This window comes from Aptenodytes patagonicus, chromosome W, assembly GCF_965638725.1.
Source record: "Aptenodytes patagonicus chromosome W, bAptPat1.pri.cur, whole genome shotgun sequence".
NCBI classification, from domain to species: domain Eukaryota; kingdom Metazoa; phylum Chordata; class Aves; order Sphenisciformes; family Spheniscidae; genus Aptenodytes; species Aptenodytes patagonicus.
In genome coordinates this window covers 26,759,993-26,787,362 of record NC_134981.1, presented here as the reverse complement: position 1 = coordinate 26,787,362, position 27,370 = coordinate 26,759,993, and the positions used below count along the sequence as shown (strand labels likewise).

At 47.1% G+C, this 27,370-nt stretch overlaps 1 protein-coding gene across 1 annotated transcript in view; it reads left to right on the top strand.

Moving 5' to 3' along the window:
* LOC143172212 (PDZ domain-containing protein 2-like) overlaps positions 1–27,370 on the top strand; it is a 111,680-nt gene that overhangs the window by 11,623 nt on the left and 72,687 nt on the right. The window contains 3 exon segments of the mRNA XM_076361452.1: positions 9,619–9,761; positions 10,394–10,526; positions 12,076–12,243. Coding sequence (XP_076217567.1) covers positions 9,619–9,761; positions 10,394–10,526; positions 12,076–12,243 — 444 coding nt within the window.

Here is a 27,370-nt window from a genome sequence, read left to right as displayed (position 1 = left end):
TCCAAGTAGAATATTCATACTGTCTTAAAAAAACATTTTAATTATTTGTAGCTTATGCACTTTGAAGTTGATCAGCTGCAAGTGGAAAAATCTGGTCCAAAGCACTTTCTGTTCAAAAGAGCCAAGTTAGGAGGAAAGTTGAGTCACCTAAGAATGATGTAACTGCAGAGAATAAAAATTAGCCGTTAGCCCAACTGCAGCCCTTTGACTCGACCATTTGTGTTTCTTCTTGCTATAGGAATGTTCACAGAAGTGAGGGAAGTTTAAAAAAAAAAAGAAAAAAAAAAGTAGGTCTGGAAGGGACTTCAAGAGATGACCCAGTCTCATCTCCTCCTCTGAGACCATCTTTGACAAATGTTGGTCCATCATGTCCATGAAACCCTCCTATCGAGGGGAATCCGCAGCCCCTTTGCATAGGCAGGTCTGCTGCTGCTCTGGGTTTATAAGCAAAGTCCATGGGATGGATCTGAGCAGAGTTAACATTTGCTCCCAGAAGATGGGGAACAAATCTCTGAAGGCAAATTTTGGCTTCTTATTCCTTTGACGCTCTCAAAGCAAGCATGGATGTCTTTCTGAGTGTCCGTCTTGGCCAGATCTCAGGTGAATTGCATGAAACTTTGTGGCTTGTCTGTCCTGGTTTCGGCAGGGATAGAGTTAATTTCCTTTCTAGTAGCTGGTACAGTGTTTTGGATTTAGGATGAGAACAAAGTTGATAAGGCACCGATGTTTTAGTTGTTGCTAGGTAATGCTTACACTAGCCAAGGACTTTTCAGCTTCCCATGCTCTACCGACTGAGAAGGCTGGAGGTGCACAAGAAGCTGGGAGGGGGGCACAGCCAAACTGGCCAAAGGGACATTCCATACCATGTGACATCATGCTCAGTACATAAACTGGGGCATATTGTCACCTGGCTGCTCCGATGCTGGGATAACGGAGCCAGTAGCCTAGAATTAGAGGGTAGGGAAGCCAAGCAGCTGGGATCCCTTTCTAGGGAAGGGGGCATTGACAAAGCGATTGGAAAAGGGACACGAGTCCTCAGCCTTTGGAGGCGACTCTTGTCAAGCGTGAAGGAAAGGTATCCCTTTAAGGAAGATGTCATATGTCGCCCAGGCAAGTGGGCCACCATGGAGAAGGGTATCCAGTTTCTGAGAGAATTAGCTGTGCTGGAGGTGATTTATGATGACCTGAACAATGAACAACTATCCAAAGATCCAGACGAAGTCAAGAGCACGCGACCCATGTGGCGGAAGTTTATAAGGAGCTCACCATCGTCATACGCCAATTCATTGGCAGTGATAACCTGGAAAAATGGAGAGGAACAAACAGTGGATGAATTGGCTAGTCAACTCCGGCAATACGAGGAAAGTCTTTCTTCCTCCCTCGTCTCGGCTGTGGAGAAACTGTCCGAAAAACTGTCCCGGGAGATCCAGCAACTCAGAGAGGATAGGTCCTACTCCTCACCTGTACGGACCAGTATCTCGACTATTAGAAGTCAGCGTTCTTTTGCTCAAGAGAGAGAATATAAAGGGTACACACCACGGGGCACCCTATGGTTTTATCTGCGTGACCACGAAGAGGACATGAGGAAGTGGGATGGAAAACCTACTGCAGCCCTAGGGGCACGGGTACGCGAATTGCAAGGGAAAACAATCACAGGAAGAGGTTCTTCCAGGAAAATTGCTGCTCCAGTTTCCAGCGGGCAGTTCCCCAGACAGAGTAGAAGGGCTGATCTTACTCTTGATCTTAATGAAGAAACTTCTGACTCGTACGTACAAGAAATGAGAAACGAGTACTGTGATGAGGATTAGAGGGGCCCTGCCTCCAGCCAGGGGGAGGAAAGGGACAACCGGGTTTACTGGACTGTGTGGATTCGGTGGCCTGGCACATCAGACCCACAGGAGTATAAGGCTCTAGTGGACACCGGTGCACAGTGTACCCTGATGCCATCAAGCTATATAGGGGCAGAACCCATCTGTATTTCTGGGGTGATGGGGGGATCCCAACAGCTAACTGTATTGGAAGCCGAAGTGAGTCTAACTGGGAATGGGTGGCAGAAGCACCCCATTGTGACTGGCCCAGAGGCTCCGTGCATCCTTGGCATAGACTACCTCAGGAGAGGGTATTTCAAGGACCCAAAAGGGTACCGGTGGGCTTTTGGTATAGCTGCCTTGGAGATGGAGGAAATTAAACAGCTGTCCACCTTGCCTGGTCTCTCGGAGGACCCCTCTGTTGTGGGGTTGCTGAAGGTCGAAGACCAACAAGTGCCAATCGCTACCACCACAGTGCACCGGCGGCAATATCACACCAACCGAGACTCCCTGATTCCCATTCATGAGCTAATTCGTCGACTGGAGAGCCAAGGAGTGATCAGCAAGACTCGCTCACCCTTTAACAGTCCCATATGGCCAGTGCGGAAGTCTAATGGAGAGTGGAGACTGACAGTAGACTATCGTGGCCTAAATGAAGTCACGCCACCGCTGAGTGCTGCTGTGCCAGACATGCTAGAACTTCAATACGAACTGGATTCAAAGGCAGCCAAGTGGTATGCCACAGTTGATATTGCTAATGCGTTCTTCTCAATCCCTTTGGCAGCAGAGTGCAGGCCACAGTTTGCTTTCACTTGGAGGGGCGTTCAGTACACCTGGAACCGACTGCCCCAGGGGTGGAAACACAGCCCCACCATTTGCCATGGACTGATCCAGACTGCACTAGAACAGGGTGGAGCTCCAGAACACCTGCAATACATTGATGACATCATCGTGTGGGGCAACACAGCAGGAGAAGTTTTTGAGAAAGGGAAGGAAATAGTCCAAATCCTGCTGAAGGCCGGATTTGCCATACACCAAAGTAAGGTCAAGGGACCTGCACAGGAGATCCAGTTTTTAGGAATAAAATGGCAAGTTGGACGTCGTCAGATCCCAATGGATGTGATCACCAAAATAACAGCCATGTCTCCACCAACTAGCAAAAAGGAAACACAAGCTTTCTTAGGCGTCGTGGGTTTTTGGAGAATGCACATTCCAAATTACAGTCTGATTGTAAACCCTCTCTATCAAGTGACCCGAAAGAAGAACGATTTCAAATGGGGCCCTGAGCAACGACAAGCTTTTGAACAAATTAAAGAGGAGATAGTTCATGCAGTAGCCCTGGGGCCAGTCCGGGCAGGGCAAGATGTAAAAAATGTGCTCTACACCGCAGCCGGGGAGAATGGCCCTACCTGGAGCCTCTGGCAGAAAGCACCAGGGGAGACTCGAGGTCGACCCCTAGGGTTTTGGAGTCGGGGATACAGAGGATCTGAGGCCCGCTATACTCCAACTGAAAAAGAGATATTAGCAGCCTATGAAGGGGTTTGAGCTGCTTCGGAAGTGATCGGCACTGAAGCACAGCTCCTCCTGCCACCCCAACTGCCGGTGCTGGGCTGGATGTTCAGAGGGAGGGTCCCCTGTACACATCATGCAACTGATGCTACATGGAGTAAGTGGGTCGCACTGATCACACAACGGGCTCGAATAGGAACCCCCAGTCGCCCAGGAATCCTGGAAGTGATCATGGATTGGCCAGAGGGCAAAGATTTTGGAATATCGCCAGAGGAGGAGGTGACGCATGCTGAGGAGGCCCCAATGTATAATGAACTCCCAGAAAATGAGAAGCAATATGCCCTGTTCACTGATGGGTCCTGTCGTCTTGTGGGAAAGCATCGGAGGTGGAAAGCTGCTGTATGGAGTCCTATGCGACAAGTTGTAGAAACTGCTGAAGGAGAAGGTGAATCGAGCCAATTTGCAGAAGTAAAGGCCATCCAGCTGGCTTTAGGCATTGCTGACCGAGAAAAGTGGCCAGTGCTCTATCTCTGTACTGAGTCATGGATGGTGGCAAATGCCCTGTGGGGGTGGTTGCAGCAATGGAAGCAGAGCAACTGGCAGCGCAGAGGCAAACCCATCTGGGCTGCCGCATTGTGGCAAGATATTGCTGCCCGGGTGGAGAACCTGGTTGTAAAAGTCCGTCACGTAGATGCTCACGTGCCCAAGAGTCGGGCCACTGAAGAACATCTAAACAACCAGCAGGTGGATCAGGCTGCTAAGATTGAAGTGGCTCAGGTGGATCTGGACTGGCAACATAAGGGTGAATTATTTCTAGCTCTGTGGGCCCATGACACCTCAGGTCACCAAGGAAGAGATGCAACATATAGATGGGCTCGTGATCGAGGGGTGGACTTGGCCATGGACGCTATTGCGCAGGTTATCCATGAATGCGAAACAGGTGCTGCGATCAAGCAAGCCAAGCAGTTAAAGCCCCTCTGGTATGGAGGACGATGGCTGAAATATCAATATGGGGAGGCCTGGCAGATCGATTATATCACACTCCCACAAACCCGCCAAGGCAAGCGCCACGTGCTTACAATGGTGGAGGCAACCACCGGATGGCTGGAAACATATCCCGTGCCCCATGCCACTGCCCGGAACACTCTCCTGGGCCTTGAAAAGCAAGTCCTATGGCGACATGGCACCCCAGAAAGAATTGAGTCAGACAACGGGACTCATTTCCGAAACAACCTCATAGACACCTGGGCCAAAGAGCACGGCATTGAGTGGGTATATCACATCCCCTATCATGCACCAGCCTCTGGGAAAATTGAACGATACAATGGACTGTTAAAGACTACGCTGAGAGCAATGGGTGGTGGGACATTCAAACATTGGGATACGCATTTAGCAAAGGCCACCTTTTAGTCAACACGAGGGGGTCTGCCAATCGAGCAGGCCCTGCCCAGTCAGAACTTTTACGTACTGTAGATGGGAGTAAAGTCCCTGTAGTGCACATAAAAAATATGCTGGGGAAGACAGTCTGGGTTATTCCTGCCTCGGGCAGAGGCAAACCCATCCGTGGGATTGCTTTTGCTCAAGGACCTGGGTGCGCTTGGTGGATAATGCGGGAGGATGGGGAAGTCCGATGTGTACCTCAAGGGGATTTGATTTTGGGTGAGAATAGCCAATGATCTGAATTATGTGATGTTAAGTACTAATTATAGTTATAATAATTATACTAATAATACACAGATACACTAATCATACTAATAATATTATATGCCATACTAATGTTATTACAATAAGAATCACCCAGATTAATGAAGAATAACTTCAGTGAAACCAAGCAAAGCACAGTGATGATGGTACCAGAACTGACTTCAGCATGAAACAATCCAACACCACATACCATCTCCGTCTTTCCTGCCCTGAAAGATTATTACGACAGATGGAGCCCGAAGTCATGGACTAAATGAACTCACCGAACGTTTTAGAGGGATGGCCCACAGACTAAGGGAATGATATCTCTGTGTGTGTGTGTGTGTATATATATATATAAAAATATAAAAAAGGGGGTGGTGATTAATGAAAATGTACTGGAAAATATGAGACTTGAGCATGACGTAGATGGTATAGAATAAGGGGTGGATATTGTCCTGGTTTTGGCAGGGATAGAGTTAATTTCCTTTCTAGTAGCTGGTACAGTGTTTTGGATTTAGGATGAGAACAAATTTGATAACGCACCGATGTTTTAGTTGTTGCTAGGTAATGCTTACACTAGCCAAGGACTTTTTAGTTTTCCATGCTCTACCGACTGAGAAGGCTGGAGGTGCACAAGAAGCTGGGAGGGGGCACAGCCAAACTGGCCAAAGGGACATTCCATACCATGTGACATCATGCTCAGTACATAAACTGGGGAAAGCTGGCCGGGGGGGCCGCTGCTCGGGGACTGGCTGGGCATCGGTCGGCGGGTGGTGAGCAATTGTACTGTGCATCACTTGCTTTGTGTATTATTATTATTATTATCATATTATTATTATCATTTTATTTCAATTATTAATCTGTTTTTATCTCAACCCACCAGTTTTTCTAACTTGTGCTCTTCCAATTCTCTCCCCCATCCCACCGGGTGGGGGGGGAGTGAGCGAGCGGCTGTGTGGTGCTTAGTTGCCGACTGAGATTAAACCACGACACTTGTCATATACAGGCAGTCAGCCCGTGTTATCTAGCAAGCCCTTTGCACTTAGGTTCTCAAGTGTTGAGCTTCGTTATTGTGACCTGACTTTGATTAAGGGCAATTAAGGGATATAGGTTGGTCTCCTTATTCTTGAATATCCTTATTCTTAAGAGTGGCCAGAGCAGTGTATTGCCTAGTCCCTGTCTGCAACGGGAGCTGGTAGTGCCTCTCTCTCTGTCCTTGCTGAGGATGTCTGGAGTTTGAGATACCTGGCTGGACCAGCATCAGCATATCTCTGTGCTTTAGGCATGAAATGCTTTTGCACAGAGAGCTGTGGGTGTGCGTGTGCAGTTTTATTGTGTCATTTGTGAACAAAGCTGGGGGGATTATTCTGAGTCATTTATAAACAAAGCTATGAGAATTATTCTGAGTGGATGGAAAAGTTCAGATGTTAATAGGAATATGAGACTGGCAGCGATCAAGCAGCAACCAGAATTGTGCAGCTGATCAGAGACCAGTCAGCAGTTAAACTCATCCTCCTCTGGGCAGGGATTATGCAGGCTCCAAGGACAGTGACATCAGACCTGCAAACTGCCAAATCTAACTACATTTGGAGTTTCCCTTGGGTATTGTAAGTCTCTGGAGCAGAGTGAATACACCAGAATCCTAGCTTTCATTTAAAGACTAAGTGAGCTTGTAGTCTTTTTGTTTATGAAGGAAAGCTTGAAAATATGATCCTTTAAAAAATTTCAAAATTAAAGACATAAAATGCATCACTACTTTTTTTTCCTTTTCTTTTTTTAAAGCGTTTAGGCTTTGTGTTGTTGGAGATTCCCAGGTTCAATAACTCAAAAAGTGGTTTTAAGTAAAATTTAAATGCATTTACAAATCCTTGGAATTGGTATAGAGCTTTACTATTAAAGCTTTCCTGTGATGGAGTCATATAAGATGCACATTCAAAGCAGCAGCATTTCCTTGCTGGCTGTGAAGTATCCCGTGCTGCTCTGTGCAAAAGAGAGAGCTACTTCATGGGGAGGGGAAGGGGATTCTGCTGAACGCCTCCTTTCTCCAAGAGGCCTCAAGCAAAGCCTAGCAATCTGCTTTTTAATACTTAGTTTTTAAAATCTTGGAGTGACGTACCTCAGAGGTACGTGTGTATTGGTGGGGGGCGTTTGCTTTCTAACAGCTCCACTGTGGTTAAATGAAGAGCTATGAATATTTTATGAAGAAGAGTGAAAGAACAGCGAGGGGATCTGATTTCCAGTTGACACTGAATTGTTTATTCCCAGTGAAACGCATGCAGCTGACCAGTGGGGACTCGAGAGAGCCTTTTCTTACACGGGAGATGGTGACCGTATCATTTGAAAATGAGTGAAAGAAATACATATTTGGGTATGTGCCAAATGGTTTCGTTGTCTTTAACGTGGCTGCTTTCTGCCATCCGTGTTCAGACTGAGTAACGCTTTACTTTGCAAGTGCTTTTGATTTCAGTGGGACTTTCAGGGGAATAAGATGGTGCTTGCGTTAAGAGCAGCAGAGTCTCGCAATTTGCTGCTATTAAGTGTTTTGCTATATGATGAATATTTGAGAACAGATCAATTAAGAATAAATTTGGTTTGGTTTTGGGTTTTTTTTTAATAAAATGTGTGATAGTGAGAAGTGCTGAGGAATGCAAGCTAGGTGCTGCATGTCGTGGGCCTTTGCATAATTCGCATTCCAAAAAGTTTTTGGAAATCATTAAGCACAATTTTATGACTGCATTGTTAAACTTTATTGGAGGGTATGCTTCCAAACTGGATTTAACAATGGGACACTTGGAGTGGCATCTTGTGAGGAGAATAGATGGTCATCGTTTCAGCCTGTGCTTGGTTGGGGGAGGCAGAGAGATTATATTTCTCCGTTATACTGTTTTCATGATGGGTGTGAGGCACTTTACAGCAATAAAAATCTCTCTGGAGCATTTTCATGCTGTAGCTTCGTTCTGTTTTTTAAGTAGATAAATATAGTTGACTCTTGCCCCTGCATTTAACACAGTGTCTCATGTATCATTCTGATTTATCTCAAAGTATTCTCTGTCCTGACATGTCCTGTTATTCAGCAGGAGACTGGGCTTTTATCAATGCATTGAGGATCCCAGTTAAACCTGTTGGGATATTGCCCATGTGCATGACTTTCAAGTTAACAAATTACCCACAGGTGTATATGTTTTTAGGCTCAAACTTTTGGGTTACCTCTTAAGACACTGGGTTTGTTTTTCCTGTTTCTCATACCTGTTGTCTAGGGGCTGTGTAACATTAATCTATTATTATTTTTCACTTTGTTCTTAAGATACTGGTGTAGACACTGACCTCTTTGTTCCTGTATTTGAAAAACTTATCTTGCATTGCATTTAAAAGTTTCAGCATAGGGCCCCGGTGGTCAGGTTAAAAAAAAAAAGAGCACTTTTTCTTCACTTAATAAAGGCTCTGATAAACAACATTGGCCTAAAATCTGCAGGTTGCTGCCACAACCCTTGGGTTCACCGATATATTTAGCAGTTCCACTTCTCAGAAACAAGCAGCAATTTCTACATGCTCTTCACTGTTTGGCATGAAATTTTAATCATCATCGCTACTTGGGTGTTTGTGTACTGCGAGAATGTTACTTGTGTGCAGAACAGACCTAGTCAGAAATAGCTGACCCAGTGCCCAGTGACTTCAGCACATGGCCTAAAAATTGCCTCCAAATTGTGCATTTTGCTGTCTTGCAAGCTTGAAAATGTCCTGGGGTTTCTTGTAATTCTGTTATCCTGGTTCTTCCCCTCTCTCTGAGAGAGTCCTGGCAATCACCTTATGTGTCTTGCTTGCTTGTTTTTCTCTTTCCTTTTTTGCTCTGCTGATATCTGCCACACTTGTGTTTCTTTGTGCCTAGTCCTTACAGTAGGACTCACAGGAACTAGTTTTTGGTTTGCATTTTTGTATTGCTCCAGAGTTTGTAAAGCACGTTTTGGATGAGTATTTATAATCATTAAAAAAAAAAAAGGTGTCCTAAACATCACTTATTACCTTGCTTATATTGAAAAGTTATTCTCTGCAGTGGGCAAATTATTATTTACAGTCTGTAAAACAGCTGTCCAATAGGAAGTATTTGATTGGCAGCTGATAATTTGAAGCTGGTATTTTCTTTCCTATGTCTCAAATCCTGCAAGCCCCTCCGGAGAGGGAAACGCTGCTGTGTGATGCAAGTCTGGTCCCTGCTGCAATAGCAGCTGCGCTACCTGGTGTTCAAGGTCCCCCTTGAACAGCATCTTGCTCCTGTGCAGCCCTGCACAGCTCATCCTGGAGTTTTGGCGAAGGGTTTTGAGGCCACTGGTTGCTGCAGGAAGGATCAGGGCATTCAGAGCTGCAACTCTGTGTGGCTCAGAAAAGCTGCGAACAGCCCTGCAAGAAAACCTCTACATGCTGACCCTGCTCTGTGCTGCCTCCTCCTTTCTGCCTTCTTTGCTTGTACCACAGCTAACAAAGGAAAGCTCAGGAAAACCAGCTTGAGCTATACAGATGTGTGGTGATGGGCAGCAAGGTGCTAAATAGCTCCCTCCTGTACCCTCCCAGCCCTCTCTCACTATCCAAATTCAAGGACTCTCCGCACGTTTTCTCTCAGCGGGAAGGTTGCCGCATATGGAAGATGCACATCCTGAAGGGGACGGACGGGCTGGGAATCCAGATAACAGGAGGCAGAGGTTCGAAGCGGTCCCCTCACAGCATCATCGTCACCTGTGTGGAGCAAGGTGGCTCTGCACACAGGTGAGGTGACGGTGGTGCCTTCGCAGGAGTGGGTGTGATAGAGCATCCATGGCCATCGCTGTTAGCTATACTCAAGAGACAGGCATGGGGGATTTGTTCTCTCATTGTGTGAGGGTGAGAATATGGCATTTTTAGCTTAAAAACTTGCTTTGTGATTGGTCACTGAAGCCCTTTTTGGCATGTTTAGCCCAAAGTACAGACAGATCAAACGCTTGGTGATGGAGCGTAACCCAAGGCTTGTGGGGCTTTTTCTCCAAGTCCCTTTTTGGAAGGTGGGTCTTTCCCATGGGATCGGCAGTGGGTGAGTGCAGGTCGTGCACCCCGGGGTGCTCACTGCCAACCCTGGCCCTGCTCCCTGATAGGGGGAGGTGGGGCTCACTGCTGCTCCCTGGCTATCTCTGGCAGGGCACGGAGAAGGTTTGAGGGGGCTCAGTCCTGCAAAGAGGGTGAAATGGCTCTGGTTATAGCAATGATTTCCTGGGGGCACCTTTCTGAGCCCCCCTTTCAGGCAAATAACATTGCACTGATCGATGCAAGCTTAGCATCAGCCAGGTCACATGTTGTTTATGTCTCCACACCCTGGAAGGGGAAGGACCACCCTGCAGCTCTGCGTTCCCACTCTGTTTCCGCAGGGATGGCAGGCTGACAGCGGGCGACAAGCTCCTCATGATCAACAGGCAGTCGCTGGTTGGGCTCTCCCACCAGGATGCTGTGGCCCTCCTTCGCTCGGCTGCTGGCCTGGTGCAGCTGGTGGTCGCTAGCAAGGTACAGTCCTCTCCTTGGTGGTCCCCTGAATGTACGTCCACAAAAGTTTGCACATGTGCTGGATGGAAAGGGCATATTTTTGATATGGAGTCACATGTGCACACTTGCTCCCCTAAATTTAACATGCAGCTATTGGAAATATATCAGTAGCTGCCATAAATCTGTGGCAAATCAGCAGGGTATAGACCAACTTAATGATTTGCTTGTATTGTCACTGTCATTCAGTGTGCAAATGAGTCTGTATTTATTCATGCAGATGTTACTTAAGTTTTGGCCAAAACCATTTTCTTAAAATATATGTAGCCTGCTAAATAAAGCAGGCTGTTCTCAGCCTCTTCTGATTCCTGCCTGTGTAGCCTCTGTAGCTCTCATCTCTTGTATCTGTGTGCCTGAGGTCTCTTGATGAGGATCTCTTGGCTTGAATTCCTTATTTTGTCCTTGTTAATAGCTTGGAGTGGAGCTCTTGCAGATAAAGGAGCATGAAATTTCTGGGAAATGAGAGTAGAACTCATTTATCAGTAGGGCTCTTTGTTTTGCTTTCATCGCAGGAGAGATTGAGGGGATATTACACAATATTTTTTCCTTCGTTTAAGAAAATCCTGCCCACCCCAGTTTGCTCTCCTCCCCAGACCACAGCCTGTTGCTCCCCCGCTTGGGTTGATGCAGGTGTTTGGTGTGTGGCCAACCGGATCCTAAAAGTGCCCAGGGTCTCAAAGAAGGACCTGCCTGCAGGTGTGGGGCCATCAGGGTCATTGGAGTGGTAGCAGGAACCTCTTGGGCCAAAGGGACCACTCATAAACCTGCATTTCCAGGTGGAATGTGCTGTGTCAGCAGGCCACTATATCAGTATTTTTAAAATTTTTTTAGCTTCATCTTCAGGTTGCCCCAGCCAACCTTTTGCAGGTTTCTGTGGGTTTAATCTCTGGATGCTCTTATGGCTTCCTGGGATGCTTTATGCTCATGTTTTTCAAGAAGAGGCTCTATCCCACCATATTCAAAGTGAAGAGCCTGTAACTTCTCTAATGTTTCAATTAGACAGTAAAGTTCATTAAAGACCTTCTGTAGGCTCACAGCGTGGTATTAGCCCCACCAGTGTTTATTCTGGAAACAGCACACTTTGAATTTTGTATTTTGTTTAGGCAATTGGACTCTGCCAAAATGCAAGGGAAGGGAACATCCACAAGGAGGGAGTGAGAGTGCAAGTGTGCTTTGGGATGTAACAAAATGAGTAATGAGGTCTGTAAACTCTGGAGTCTGCTTGCAGTGACATTTCATAAACTCAGGGTGGGGAGGAGCAGGCTGCTGGGGAAGCATTTATTTTAAATTCTCCTTTATGGATTCTAAATGTTTTAGACGTGTATTGGCCTGTGTTTACTATATATGCAATTTAAAACCGGGTCTGCTTTTTATAACTGGACCATTAAAGTTTGAGCACGTGGAAGTGTGTAATGAGGGGAGCTCTCACTAGGCAGGTGAAATGGAGCAGTTTCACCATGACTTTGGTGGTTTTCTGCATGTGATGTAACATATTTTGTTGTCTATCGGGTAGGAATCTGCTGAAGGGGATTTTCTGAAGTACTCATCTACCAGTTTGCCAGACTTGCTTAGCACTTTCTCAGTCCAAGACTCTGACTCTTGCACTGACAATAAAGAAAACGCAGAGCCAGAAGAAGAAGATGTGAAGAGAGTGAATGTGTCTCCTGAAACACTGGTCGCTGTAAGTGTGGCTTTGGTGTGACATTTTTACTCTCTCCCTTGACACCCATTTGCATCTGTCACATTCTCCTACAGCCTGACACGGAGCAGGTCCTTGGGACGGGGCAATCCAACCCAGCCCTCCTTTGCATGGGAAGGGGGTGACAAGCTGAAATGGGGATGGCATCTACCGCAGCATCTGCTGTCTCTGCTACTGTGCTGTAGCAAAGCAGCGGCATGGGGAGCAGGAGCTCTTGTGTCCTCCAAGCTATGTGGCAATCATGTTTTTGTTTTTTTTCTCTCTGCTGTTGGATTGTTTTCCACCCACTTCCAATGCTTTTGTTGGATCTGATGCAAAGTCTCTCGCAGTGCTTACGTGGTAACACACTCTTCTTTCCCCTCCTTTTGTAACTAAACTTCTTTAAGAGTTTATGATCCAAGTCTTCAAGTTTTTATTTGCTCTGTTGAAGCCAACGGCCACTTTTAGGGGGAGGGATATGAATTTCTGGCTGTGAACTGTAACTGAAGTTCTGCTGAATAAATGCTGCCAGTTGATAATCTCACTTGCATTCCCTTCAGGGCCGCATTAAGCAGAGATTAAGTGGATTATTGTTATTTATTTGTAATGTAGCAGCTCTCTGAAACTTCATCAGTGTCCTGGGCCTCTGCTGTATTGTACAGACAAAGAATAAAATGATGTTTGCTACTCTAAAGAGCTTGCAGCCTGGTTTTCCGGCAAGAGAAAGCAGGTGGATTCACTTGAAGCTTTTTCTCTTTTTTTAATTTTCTCTTCTTGACTTTTTTCCCCTCTTTTCTGCAGCAATTATAATAAATCTCTTAAACCTTTGGACGGCTCAGACGTGATACTGGTTTGGTGATTTGTTTTGATTTTGTATTCTTATACTTTCCCTTTTCTGAGCAAAAGACCACTCCGCAGGACGAGTCTCACACTGCAGTCTAGCTGATGCGGGTGTTCACTTCATACCTGCATGTTATCTCCGACTTTCTTTGAGTCTATGCTTATAACAGTCGCCACTCTTGCACATCTCTTTACTGTGACAAGTCACTGTCCTCTCTTCTATGTGCCAGGATGCCTTTTTGGAGGGAGGAAGGGAAAAACAAATAAATTGGGCATGTTTAGTGCTGATGACGTCGTAATGTTTGTGTGTGCTAACTTGAGTGGGCACCTAAGCATTCTTTTGGCTCTCAAAATACTTTAAATTCTTCTATATATCGTGTTTCAAATTCTGGTAATTTTCCATAAAGCTGTGACTCAGAAAAGCTTAAACATAAAAATCAATTTTGTCAAAATTTAATTATGTGTGGCTTCAGGATGCAGCTCCCCGGCATTCCAGTGAATCTTTCGGCACATGCTAAGAGTTATTTGTCACTTGGTATGCTCCTGAGTTTCCAGCAAGGCTCTGCCTGGTTTTCAGCAATGGCTTTTTTTTTTATCAGGTGTTTCCTTTCCAGATTAACATAATGCTAGGGGAAACTTGAGGTAGCTGAGGTGAACACCACTGTGAAGACATGAGCCTGCCCAGAGCCCTTCAGCATGGACCAGACCCATCCCACAGGGAAGTCTGCTGCCTCCCTGGGGCCCGGGTCAGAGACATTACTGGGAAGCTCCCTGGTCTGGTACGGCCTTCTGACTACTACCTGCTGTTGGTTATACAGGCTGGCAGTGATGAGGTTCCAGAGAGAAGTCCTGCAGTGATCAAAAGGGACTTCAGGGCACTGGGGCGACTGGTTGAAGGATCGGGAGCACAGGTAGTGTTTTCCTCTATCCCTACAGTGGCAGGGAAGGATACTGAAAGGAACAGGAAAACGCACCTGATCAACACGTGGCTCAGGGGCTGGTGCCATCGGTGGAATTTTGGCTTTTTTGATCATGGGGAGGTTTACACGGCACCGGGCCTGCTGGCGACAGATGGAGTCCAGCTGTCTCACAGGGGGAAAAGGATCATTGCTCATGAATTGGCAGGGCTCATTGAGAGGGCTTTAAACTAGGTTTGAAGGGGGAAGGGGATAAAACCAGGCTCACTAGAGATGAGCCTAGGGGTGGCGTGCCGATGCTGAGGGCGAAATCGATAGCCCAGCTCAAGTGCATCTACACCAATGCACGCAGCATGGGCGGCAAACAGGAGGAGCTGGAAGCCATTGTGCAGCGGGAGAGATATGACTTAGTCGCCATCACAGAAACATGGTGGGGTGACTCTCATGACTGGAGTGCTGCAATGGATGGCTATAGACTCTTCAGAAGGGACAGGCGAGGAAGGAGAGGCGGTGGGGTGGCCCTGTATGTTAGGGAGTGTTTTGATTGTCTAGAGCTCAACGATTGTGATGATGATACGGTTGAGTGTTTATGGGTAAGGATGAGGGGGAAGGCCAACGAGGCAGATATCCTGCTGGGAGTCTGTTATAGACCACCCAACCAGGATGAAGGGGCGGATGAAGCGTTCTACAAGTGGCTGGCACAAGTCTCTCAATCGCTAGCCCTTGTTCTCGTGGGGGACTTCAACTTCCCGGATGTCTGCTGGAAATACAACACGGCAGAGAGGAAGCAGTCTAGGAGGTTCCTGGAGTGTGTGGAAGACAACTTCCTGACACAGCTGGTAAGTGAGCCTACCAGGGGAGGTGCCTCTCTGGACCTGCTGTTTACTAACAGAGAAGGACTGGTGGGAGATGTGGTGGTCGGAGGCCGTCTTGGGCTTAGCGACCATGAAATGGTAGAATTCTCGCTTCTTGGTGAAGTGAGGAGGGGGGGCAGCAAAACCGCAACCATGGACTTCCGGAGGGCGGACTTTGGCCTGTTCAGGACGCTGGTTGAGAGAGTCCCTTGGGAGATGGTCCTGAAGGGCAAAGGGGTCCAGGAAGGCTGGACGATCTTCAAGAAGGAAGTCTTAAAGGCGCAGGAGCAGACTGTCCCTGTATGCCGTAAGAAGAACGGGTGGGGAAGATGACCGGCCTGGCTGAACGGGGAGCTTTTGCTGGGACTCAGGAAAAAAAGGAGAGTTTACCGCTTGTGGAAGAAGGGGCAGGCGACTCAAGAAGAGTACAGGGATCTCGTTAGGTCGTTCAGAGAAGAAATGAGAAAGGCAAAAGCCCAGCTAGAACGCAATCTGGCCGCTGTCGTTAAAGACAACAAAAAAGTTTTTACAAATATATTAATGACAAGAAGAGAGCCAAGGAGAATCTCCATCCCTTACTGGATGCGGGGGGGAACATTGTCACCGAGGATGAGGAAAAGGCTGAGGTACTCAATGCCTTCTTTGCCTCAGTCTTTAACAGGCAGACCAGTTATCCTCAGGGTACTCGGCCCCCTGAGCTGGAAGACAGGGACGGCGAGCAGGATGAACCCCCCATAATCCAAGAGGAAGCAGTCAACGACCTGCTATGCCACCTGGATGCTCACAAGTCTATGGGGCCGGATGGGATCCACCCAAGAGTGCTGAGGGAGCTGGCGGAGGTGCTCGCCAAGCCACTCTCCAGCATTTATCAGCAGTCCTGGTTAACGGGGGAGGTCCCGGATGACTGGAGGCTTGCCAATGTGACGCCCATCCACAAGAAGGGCCGGAAGGAGGATCCGGGGAACTACAGGCCTGTCAGCCTGACCTCGGTGCCGGGGAAGATTATGGAGCGGTTCATCTTGAGGGCGCTCACAAGGCATGTGCGGGACAACCAGGGGATCAGGCCCAGCCAGCACGGATTCGTGAGAGGCAGGTCCTGCTTGACCAACCTGATCTCCTTCTATGACCAGGTGACCCGCCTAGTGGATGAGGGAAAGGCTGTGGATGTGGTCTACCTGGACTTCAGCAAGGCCTTTGACACCGTCTCCCACAGCATTCTCCTAGAGAAGCTGGCGGCTCACGGCTTAGACAGGTGTACTCTTCGCTGGGTAAAAAACTGGCTGGACGGCCGGGCCCAGAGAGTTGTGGTGAAGGGAGTTAAATCCAGTTGGTGGCCAGTCACGGGCTGTGTTCCCCAGGGCTCAGTTTTGGGGCCGGTCTTGTTCAATATCTTTATCGATGATCTGGACGAGGGGATCGAGTGCACCCTCAGTAAGTTTGCAGACGACACCAAGTTGGGCGGGAGTGTTGATCTGCTCGAGGGTAGGAAGGCTCTGCAGAGGGACCTGGACAGGCTGGATCGATGGGCCGAGGCCAACTGTATGAGATTCAACAAGGCCAAGTGCCGGGTCCTGCACTTGGGTCACAACAACCCCATGCAGCGCTACAGGCTTGGGGAAGAGTGGCTGGAAAGCTGCCTGTCGGAAAAGGACCTGGGGGTGCTGGTCGACAGCCGGCTGAATATGAGCCGGCAGTGTGCCCAGGTGGCCCAGAAGGTCAATGGCATCCTGGCCTGTATCAGAAATCGTGTGGCCAGCAGGAGTAGGGAAGTGATTGTCCCTTTGTACTCAGCACTGGTGAGGCCGCACCTCGAATACTGTGTTCAGCTTTGGGCCCCTCACTACAAGACAGACACTGAGGTGCTGGAGCGCATCCAAAGAAGGGCAACGAGGCTGGTGAGGGGTCTGGAGACCAAGTCTTATGAGGAGCGGCTGAGGGAACTGGGGTTGTTTAGCCTGGAGAAAAGGAGGCTGAGGGGAGACCTCATCGCTCTCTATAACTACCTGAAAGGAGGTTGTAGCGAGGTGGGTGTCGGTCTCTTCTCCCAAGTAACAAGTGATAGGACGAGAGGAAATGGCCTCAAGTTGTGCCAGGGGAGGTTTAGATTGGACATGAGGAAAAATTTCTTTACTGAAAGAGTGGTTAAACATTGGAACAGGCTGCCCAGGGAAGTGGTTGAGTCCCCATCCCTGGAAGTATTTAAAAGACGTGTAGATGAGGGGCTTAGGGACATGGTTTAGTGGGCATGGTGGTGTTGGGTCGATGGTTGGACTCGATGATCTTAGAGGTCTTTTCGAACCTCAATGATTCTATGATTCTGTGATTCTATGACCTGAGTTTGGAGCCTGCCCTGAAGTCCATCCCAGTGCTGCTGCGTCTGGCAGTGGTGGTAGCCTGATGGAGAGCCAGTTTGATTTGCCTGCCTATCTGGCTCTCTTGCCTCTGATGGCAATAGCTCTGTGCTTTCATAATGCATCGCTGGGGGATGGAGGGGAAATCGCAGAAATCTGAGTACAATAAACGTTAGAAGAATGGCAGGAAGATTTTTTTTCCTCTTTTCTCTGTTCCTATTTTTGTTTGTTTGTTTGTTTTTGTTGGAGGGGTGTGGGGATGGGAATCTCACTAACGGACTTTCCTGAGTTTGTTTTTAATGAGCAAACACTGTACCACCTGGCATGACAAGGCACATAAGCAGAAAATAACGGAGAAAGGAATGTGCAGCTGGAAGGAGAAAAACAAGATAAAGGCCATGAAGGCATTTCGCATGATCAGGAAGAACGGGCCAATCTGCTAGAGCATAGATGCGCGTGAACACAAGGCTATAACCTATCTGCAAGCTGCAGGTAGTGCGTGTGTACTTCTGCTTGCTATAAAAGATGCTAACAAAGAGCAATAAAGGTCTTTGGTTGCCGTGCCTGCCAGAGTCCGTGCCGCTTTTCATCCCCACAAATGGCACCCAACGTGGGGCGAGAATGCTGGAGCAGAGCACCGGTGGGGAGCCAGCTGAACGAGTCACAGCCAGCGGGAGACAGAGCAGTCTCAGGAAAGAGCTGGAGCCGGAATTCTGAATCATCGCCTCGTCGGAGTAGAGGTGAGCAGCTGGGAACTTAAAATGGGATCGCAACTAACTAAGGAGGAGGAATCTATACTATGTATTATTAAGAAGTTGTTAGAAAAGCGTGGAATTAAGTATGATGACCATACCCTCCGCCTATTGCTTTTATGGCTAAAACGAAAGGGAATTCCCCCTGATTCGGCTACTGCTTTTCAGAAGGAAAGTTGGGATAAGGCGGGGAACTTGTTGTGGGATGCGGCTACCGGGGGAGATGAGGCTGCAAAAACGGTCCTTACTACATGGCGCTTAGTCTCAGATACGTTAAAACAATTGAAGTGTAATCGTACTGCCCATCAAGCTGTGGTGGCAGCTACTGCTCCTGATCCACCGACTCCGGCCACTCCAGACCAGGCTCCCTTGGAACCTTCACCCGGTCCGAGTGGGACAGATCAGCCTGAGGGAGGGGAAAAACCTCTGACCGAGGCTCTTTCGGCCCTGACGATATCAAGTGATCTCGGACAGTCTCCTAAACAACAGAGCATAGGGGTCTCAAGCCACAACAATGAACCCTTAAACTATGATCCGGCTGCTCACTGGCAGGCCGTTCGACAACAAGCCTTGGCAGAAGGAGACCTTTCTACTGTGGCATACCCTGTCATAATTAGTGAACAAGGTCCTAACAGTTGGCAGCCCCTTCAATGGGATTTGGTTAAGGAGTTAAGGCGGACCATCATGCAATGTGGATTGGGAGCGCCTTTTACACAGAGCCTATTGCAAAATATTGTGAAGGGACACTTGTTAACCCCTTTCAATACCAAAGCGTTAGCTGATGTAATATTTTCCCCTACACAAAGAGTGCTCTGGCAAGCCCACTGGCGGGAGCTCTGTGGTTGTGCAGCTTTACAGAACCTGGAACGGCGAGCGGGAGACCTGCTACGGGCCGCGGGACTCGCTCAGTTAATGGGGGAGGACCCTATCAATACGCCGCAACTGCAGGCAGGGCTGGTGCCTGAAATTTTAAGACAATCAGCGGACCTTGCGTTTCAAGCAATGGTAAAGGTCCCTGATACAGGACGACCGGTAAAATCTTTTACTAGCATTAAGCAAGGGACCAACGAACCTTATATGGATTTTATCGACAAGCTCCAAGAAGCTATTCAAAAACAAATACAAAATCCTGAAGCCAAAGAGGCATTGCTTATGAAATTGGCTATAGAAAATGCCAATGAGGACTGTAAAAGAGTCTTGCAGACATTGCGAAATCCGACCATAATAGACATGCTTGATGCGTGCAATCGTGTGGGTTCAATTACACATAAGAATGAGGTTTTTGCAGCCTGTTTAGCCGCTGCCTTGCGTCCCGGTAACAAAGCGTGTTTCCGCTGTGGAAACTCGGGGCATTTTAAACGGCAATGTCCTGAGAATCCTGTACAAAAGGGAGGATCGGAAGGAATTCAGCAGCCCCCTGGTATTTGCCCGCGCTGCCGCAAGGGGAGGCACTATGTTAATCAATGCCAGTCGAAATACGATATCCGCGGTCGACCCTTGTCGGGAAACGGGAAGTCGAGCGCGAGGCGGGGGCGCGCACCGACACAAATGCCACCCCAAAATCCCCAACCCCAAAACCCCATGAGACCGCTGTCTCAGCAGGCCTGGATCACCTCAAGGCCAGAACCATTGGCAGTGCCGGAGTGGATGTCTCCACAGCCACCAATCTCTCTATAAACGATCAGACTGTGCACAGGGTGCCCCTCAATGTGAGAGGCCCCCTTGGCCAGGGGCTGAGTGCCCTATTGGTGGGGAGGTCCAGTGCTACTATGCAGGGTTTGTTTGTGTTACCTGGGGTTATCGACTCTGATTATACGGGACAGCTGCAAGCGTTGCTATGGACCCCATCTCCTCCAGTATTTATTCCAGCTGGAAGCAGGATCGCACAGCTAGTCCCTTTTAAGTGTATGGTTTGTAATTGGGATCCTATTTCCCGAGGGGCTGGTGGATTTGGGTCAACAGGTGAACCAAATATTTTTTGGACTCAGCTTGTCCAAAGAACTCAGCCCACTTTGACCTGCACTCTGAAGAATAAAGGCAGCAAACCGGAACAACTGGTAGTGAAGGGAATGATAGATACAGGGGCAGACGTTACTATCATCAGTACTGCAAAGTGGCCTGGATCATGGGAGACCATTCCGGTCAACACGGGGCTAGTGGGAATTGGAGGCCTGTCGACGTCCAGGCAGAGTGCCAACTTAATACAGATTGTAAGCCCGGAAGGGCAGGTTGCAACTATTCGACCTTTTGTGGTTCCTGTGCCGTTAAACCTGTGGGGACGAGATGTCTTGAGCACTTGGGGACTAGTGATTGGCACTGCTGATCCGCATCAACATTTTTAGCGGGGGTCACTGGCGCTCGGCCCACCGTTCGACTCACATGGCTCACCGATCAGCCAGTGTGGGTGGATCAGTGGCCCCTATCACAGGAAAAGGCCGACGCGTTGCGAACGTTGGTGGACGAGCAAGTGAGTCAAGGGCATCTGGTTCCCACCACCAGCGCCTGGAACACCCCAGTGTTTGTTATAAAAAAGAAAAGTGGAAAATGGAGACTTCTACATGATTTACGGCAAGTAAATGCCGTGATTCAAGATATGGGGACATTGCAACCAGGTATGCCTTCACCAACATTGATACCCCGTCAATGGGACATTGTGATTATCGATTTGAAAGACTGCTTTTTCACGATTCCCTTAGCGCCGGAAGATGCTCCCAGATTTGCCTTCTCTCTCCCAGTTGTAAACCATCAAGGGCCTAGGTTGCGATATCATTGGACGGTGTTGCCCCAGGGCATGAAAAACAGTCCCACAATATGTCAAATGTATGTTGCACGTGCGTTGTCGCCCATAAGAAACAAATATCCTGACTTAATTTGTTATCACTACATGGACGATATTTTAATCGCAGGATGAGACCCAAAGGAACTGGCCACAGTTATGAAAGATATGTTGCAGGGGTTAAAGACATACGGCTTGCAAATAGCTCCTGAAAAGGTGCAAGTGCAAGCCCCGTGGAAGTACTTGGGGTGGAAGATTTTAGAACATACGATACAGCCCCAACCCATAACCTTGCAATCTAACATTAAGACACTGAATGACTTGCAAAAAGTAGTAGGGACTATCAATTGGGTACGCCCATTGCTGGGAATAGATAATGACATGTTAAAACCCCACTGTTCAAGTTGTTAAAGGGTAATCCCGAGTTGACATCTCCACGAGAATTAACGACAGAGGCCAAACAAGCGCTAGGAAAAATATCACAGGCGCTTACCGAAAGATAGGCACAACGAGTGATTGAAGGATTGGGAGTTAACTTGTATGTCCTAAATCAGTCCCGACAAGCAGTGGGCCTCTTAGGCCAATGGGACAGCAAGGGTACCCAGGACCCCTTAGCCATCATTGAGTGGGTATTCCTGCCGCATCAAGCACCAAAAATGATAGTGACGAGGGTGGAAATGTTTTCGATGCTTGTGTGAAAAGGACGCGCGCGATGTTTGGAATTAACGGGCACAGATCTTAAAACAATTTATCTCCCACTGACTAAAGACCACCTTAATTGGTGTGAGGCTAATAGCCTAGAACTACAGATAGCGCTGGAAAACTTTAGGGGACAAACTCTAATTCACTATCCATCTCACAAATTATTCTCCCTTAATGAGGACATTAGTATAATTCCCGAATCGCTGAGTAAGGAGGTACCTGTCGAAGGACCCACCTTATTCAGCGATGGATCAGGACGAACAGGTAAGGCAGTTATAGTGTGGTGCGAAAAAGGGGAATGGAAACATCAAGTTCACCATGTTGTAGGAAGTCCTCAGCTGGTGGAAATATACGCAGTAATTCAGGTCTTTCGCCAATGGGAGATGCCATTAAATTTGGTTACTGATTCTCAGTACGTCGCCAATGTTGTCAGGCGCTTGGAAAAGGCTTGGCTCAAAGAAGTTGATAACGAACCAGTGTTTTTAATGTTCAAACAGGTATGGGACTTGTTGAATCGCCGCGTAAACCCGTATTACGTGCTCCACGTGAGGAGTCATACCTCTCTCCCAGGGTTTATATCAGAAGGGAATGCGCGAGCTGATCGTCTCGCTGCCCCCGTATGGACAATCCCTGTACCAGACGTTTCTACACAAGCCTGATTGTCGCACGAGTTTTTCCATCAATCTGCCCGAATGCTGCGCCGACAATTTGGGTTGACTTGGGACACGGCACGAAGTATCGCACAAATGTGTCCTGACTGTCAGCAATTAGTTCCCATACCCCAAACAAGGGTAAATCCCCGAGGAGAAAAGGCCCTACAGATTTGGCAATCCGATGTTACTCATATCGGAGAATTTGGCAAACAAAAGTATGTACATGTTTCCATCGATACGTTCTCCGGAGCTCTATGGGCGACCGCAGAGACCGGAAAAAAAAAAAGCAAAGATATTTTACGGCACTGGAAAGGGGCCTTTGCTGCTCTAGGGGTTCCACACCAGATCAAAACAGATAATGGGCCCGGGTACATAAGCCTGCCAGAGTCCGTGCCGCTTTAACCCCCACAGAGGGGGTGTAATTCAAAGGGATGTAATAAGAGGAGGTCCTGAGAGTCACCAATAACTTTTTTCGCTTAAGCTGCACATGAAATCCTTCCTCTTCTAATCCAAAGCGCAGGATGTCTTTGCATTCCCCACATAATTGCTGTCTCAGCCTTGGGAGTGCAGACAGCAGTCAGTACAGTGTAGACCTCTTGGCTCTACCTGCAGCCTGATCCATCCTCATCAGATCAGGGCAACCAACTGGGAGAGCTGAGCTGGGCTGTGCAAATCCTGCATGCCACCAGGCAGGATGTAGGAAGGTAAACGTATGGAAAGGATAAACTTCACACGTGGCTTTTTTTCTGCCTGGCAAGATGGAGAGGATTTTTCATAGCAAGGCTTTGAAGCTGATTTCAAGGTCAGCATGAACATGAAGCATCACATGATTTAAAAAAAAAAAAAAAAAAAAGTGTAGTCATGTAGATTATTGCAAAATTGCTTTGGAAATTATTGTTCTTTGCTGCTCCCACTCCCTTGATGATAATCCCATGTCTTCTCTTTCTCTCATATATATTCCATTATATTTGTACTGTAGATAAGGGATGACTGTGACTGATGATTAAAGCAGGAACTAAGCTGGACCATTTTTTATCAGTGCAAATATAATTGTTTTTAGACTTTCAGGGGGGTTGCTACTCAAAGTCTGGACCAGGTAACTGAAACTGTGGTCTCGGTTTAAGCATCGGACCTCTTAGATTTTAAACTGATTCTCTACTCAGCTCTGGCCAGGAGTTATCTTTCTCACCACCAGTTTCTCACCTCAGACAAGAGGTTAATGAATTTTCTTGTTTACTGTGCAGGGCTTTGTAGAGACTTAAAGGGATGCTGTCAGGTGCTGGGTGGTTAGGTAACAAAAAGTAATTCAGAGTGATTTATCATCAGCTGAGGCTTCGCTGTCCATTTTTGTAGTCCCAAAGCCTGACTCCACTTCTGCAGTTTTGCCCCTTGTTGCTGTTGTGTGAAAGGCTGAGAGAACAAGGAAAACTTCAAAACTACCTGAGTGCAACCAGCTGTTGCAGACTTGTGAAGCTCAGAGGCAGGCTGCCTCCCATGTTTTTAGGCCCTAGTTACTGTGGGAGGTTTTGGGACAGTAACAGGTACATGTTTTCTGACCAGCACAGTGTATATCTAATTCTTGAGTCTAAGTGTAGAAGATACTACAAAACTTGCAGGAGCTCTTAGCATTGTCTAAGGTCTTCTTTCATTGACCTTGCTATGAATATAGCTCAGTGCTGAGTATTCAGAACCATAATTTATAGCCCTGATGGACTTGCTGTTAGTGCCTTAGCACCTGATCACTTAAAGGCTGAACCAGGCAGAAAAAATAATCACTTGGAACTAAGGTATATATTCAAATCTTCATCCTTGTAGTTATTCAGAACTCAGCTTTAATAAAACTTGTGCCACCAGGCAGAAAAAGGATTACATTAATATCCTTAAAGTGTGTTTCTTTCAGAGCTAGTTTGGCCAAAATGTTCTTTAACTTCAGATATGAAATACTGGGCCACAGGGTCGTGTTATGTTAAATTGTCCTGAGGCACTTTGGGGATTTTAAACTCCCCCTCCCAAATCCATATTTTGCCTTGTGCAGTTGACATTGCTATTTTAAAATATCATCTTTTATGTCCAAGTGAAATAAGATGATATGATAGTATTTGCCTTTGACAATTTATTTTTAATTCTAATTCACTTTTCCTAGTATTTCTCTTGCTTGAAATTGAATCTGTTTGTCACTGTATTGCTAGATGGCGGAGCAACCTGGGAAATGAACTCTGAAGAGAAAGCAGGTCAGCCAAGAATTTGCAAAGTGTCTAATGAATTTGGGGCATTTTGGGTCCCCAGACAGAGGTATGTGCCATTCTTAGTTGCTTCGAAAGTTTTTTGCCTTTGTTTCTGGTGGTGCTATGTTGTTCAGTATATCATGATCTGAGTACTTTCTTTTGGTAGTGTTCAACTTCAGTGACCAGCTTCATATTAATGGGCTGTAATTCTAAAAAATTTCTAAATACAAGAAGAAGGTGTCTGCCTTGGGAGGTTTGGATCTGTAATTGTTGGAAGCAGGGAGGGAAGGCTGGGGACTGTTCCTCTGTACTTTGCTTAATCTTGTGTTCTCCCCTGGGTATCTGCCGCTTGTGACGCTGGAGGCAGGACCCTGAGCCAAGTCTATTCTGTGCAGAATAGAATTATACAAGAGAAATTTCTTATTTGGGAAAGGAGGCCAACGTTATCCCTAGCTGTCGGGGGGGAGCTGGGAAGGGAGGCGATTTGCCTCCCCGTGCCCAAGCCCACCACACAGGTGAGCCCTGGGGAAGCAACCTCTGGCAGCATCCCCAGCTGCGTGACCCTCTGCTGTGGGGCGGCAAAACCCTTTTGCTCATGTTTAATCATTTTACGTTGACCTGAAGTGCTTGATGTGTACCTTCACACGAGCTGTGGGCGCATTGCATGCGGAGACGGCTGTGACCCATCAAGGTTTTGATACTCCTACAAGAAACAGTATGTCTCCGGTTAAAGGTTTCTTGCATGAGCCAGGTTTCCTTATCCCTGCCAAAACCCACTTGTGTTTTTTGCAAGGCATGCAACTGAAAGTGGATAAATAAACCTGTTTTGTGAATATGCAGAAATGCACTTGCCCCCCCCCCCCTTCATTTTTATATTTTATCTGAGCTGTAGGACCGGTTAGTTATTTTCTGTCGTGAGCCTTTCTGTCCTACCGGGGAATCCATATGTAATTACCTGTAGCCATGCAAGCATAATAAGGAAGAGGAAAACAATGCCATAAGTTTAAAAACACTCTTGGGGTCAAAAGTTCTTCTGGAAACACTAGGAGAGAATTTCAGAGAAAGCATTTAGCACTGAAAAGGAACAGGAAGCATAACTCAACAATTAAATGTGTGCAGAGCATGGGGAGAGACCCTCATTACTTGGAGGACTTGAGCGTTTGTTCCCATTAGGGCACTGCAGTCTCAAAAGAGGTTGCTGAAACACAACTCGCTCCTCAAACAGCATGGCATGGCTGGAAAAGTGAGAAAGAGCTTTTGCTGTCAGAAATCTGTTTTGCAATGAAATGCTTTGAGGGAGGAAGAAGATGAAGAGCCTGGTGTGAGGCTCCGTTGTGGCCAGCCCTTGTCCTGGAGAAGGATTTAATAACTCCTTTCCTCTTCATGGTGAGGACTGGCAATGTTTGCAGATCCTTCCTTGTGCCACATCTCCTGTGGCCCTTGGAAGGGGCAGGCGAGGGCAGGGTCCAGCCACACCTTAGCATGGCTTGGAGCTGCTGCTCGGCTATAAATGCTGCATTTGTTGAAAGTCTGGCAGCACTGTACCTTTCTGAGATACAGTTTTGTCCAGCATATCCATGGGTCTCTGCCCATGCAGTGCCTTTCACTCATGCTGTAGCTGAGCAGACACACTGGGTCCTACAGTGACTCCAGAGGACTGGGGAAATGCAAGTTTTTTTTTTCAAGTAAATGTAGTTAGGAATTTGGGCAAGAGAAAACGACAAAGTATTTGGGGACCAAATCTTGTTTGCCTAATGTGGCTGTTCCTCTTCTGTTGTTTCCAGAAGCCGTATCACATTAAAATAAGCGATTGCAATTTGTCTTATTGCCGCGGGGGTGTTCAGTAATGGGCGCGATGGGCTGATGGTGGTGGTGCGGATGCAGGCAAGGGATTGGGGAAGGTGTGGGCATGCATCATATGAGTTTGGGGAGGAGGAAGAGTGATGAAAGGCCCCCGGGGGGCAGTATCATTGAATTACTGTTTTTCACAGGTTCTAAAAATTCATCTGTCATGGAGACACTAACGTGAATGTGTTCTTCAGGTCAGGAGGGAGTTCCTCAGCAGCAGTTGCACCCTTTCCTGTGCCTGACTCCCAGCCCTTCTGGGCTGCTTTCTACTGCTTTTGTGTTAAAGGCAAGCCCAGAGAAAATTGCTTTCACCCAGAGGACAGTACTCTGAAGGGTTCCCTGTAGACTTGATGCAGGCGACAAGCTGTGAAATATCTCCTGTTGCTTGGTCTGGTGGAAGATTTTTGGCTTGAACATAAATATCAGTGTAGACAATGCCCAGAGTTACAATTTTTGCTCTTCCGTGTGATATGTTTGAAAGCCAAGTCAGCAGAGTAATAGAAACACAAGTTTATCTACAGTACAGGTTCCGCATGTTCTTTGTTTTTGTGAATGAGGGATTTTCCCATAAAGCAACAGATACAGTACAGCCTGTCTCTCCTTTGGCTGTTTGGACAACTGCCCAGTTTTGAAGGAGATGAACTGCCTTTAACAAGCTAAAAATAACCCCCTCATGGCACTGGAACAAGAGAGATGCTGTCACAGCCATGCAGTTCACATACATTAACAGAAGGATGATAAAGACTCTAGGATTTGAGAGTTAGTGTGAATGTTGTATCATCACATCTGCAGTTTGTTTATCTGCAAATTCTTGAGCATATACACAGTCCAGTCTTGGTTGGGCTCAGTTAAAATGTATTGTAGATGCGTTGTGCTTGAATAAATGCCGCCTATATAATATATGAGGCTTCAGATCTTTGATTCAGGTATGCAAGACACTTAATGTTTACGTATTCCATATCCTCTCATGTACTTAGGATGATATAAAATGTGGTTTTGGAGCTAAAATCCAAAGCTCTCCACCAGCTGTGTCATGGGAACGCTCTCTGCAGTTGTGGGTTGACTTCATTATTAGGAAGGTCTTGCTTCATTCTCAGAAGAGTTGTTTATTTTGAGGATTGTTTATTGCTTGCTTTGTCCCTCACCGTGAGTAAAAAGGTTGTCATTTAAAAAAAAAAAAAACACAAAAACAAACAGAAGCAATTTATTGTT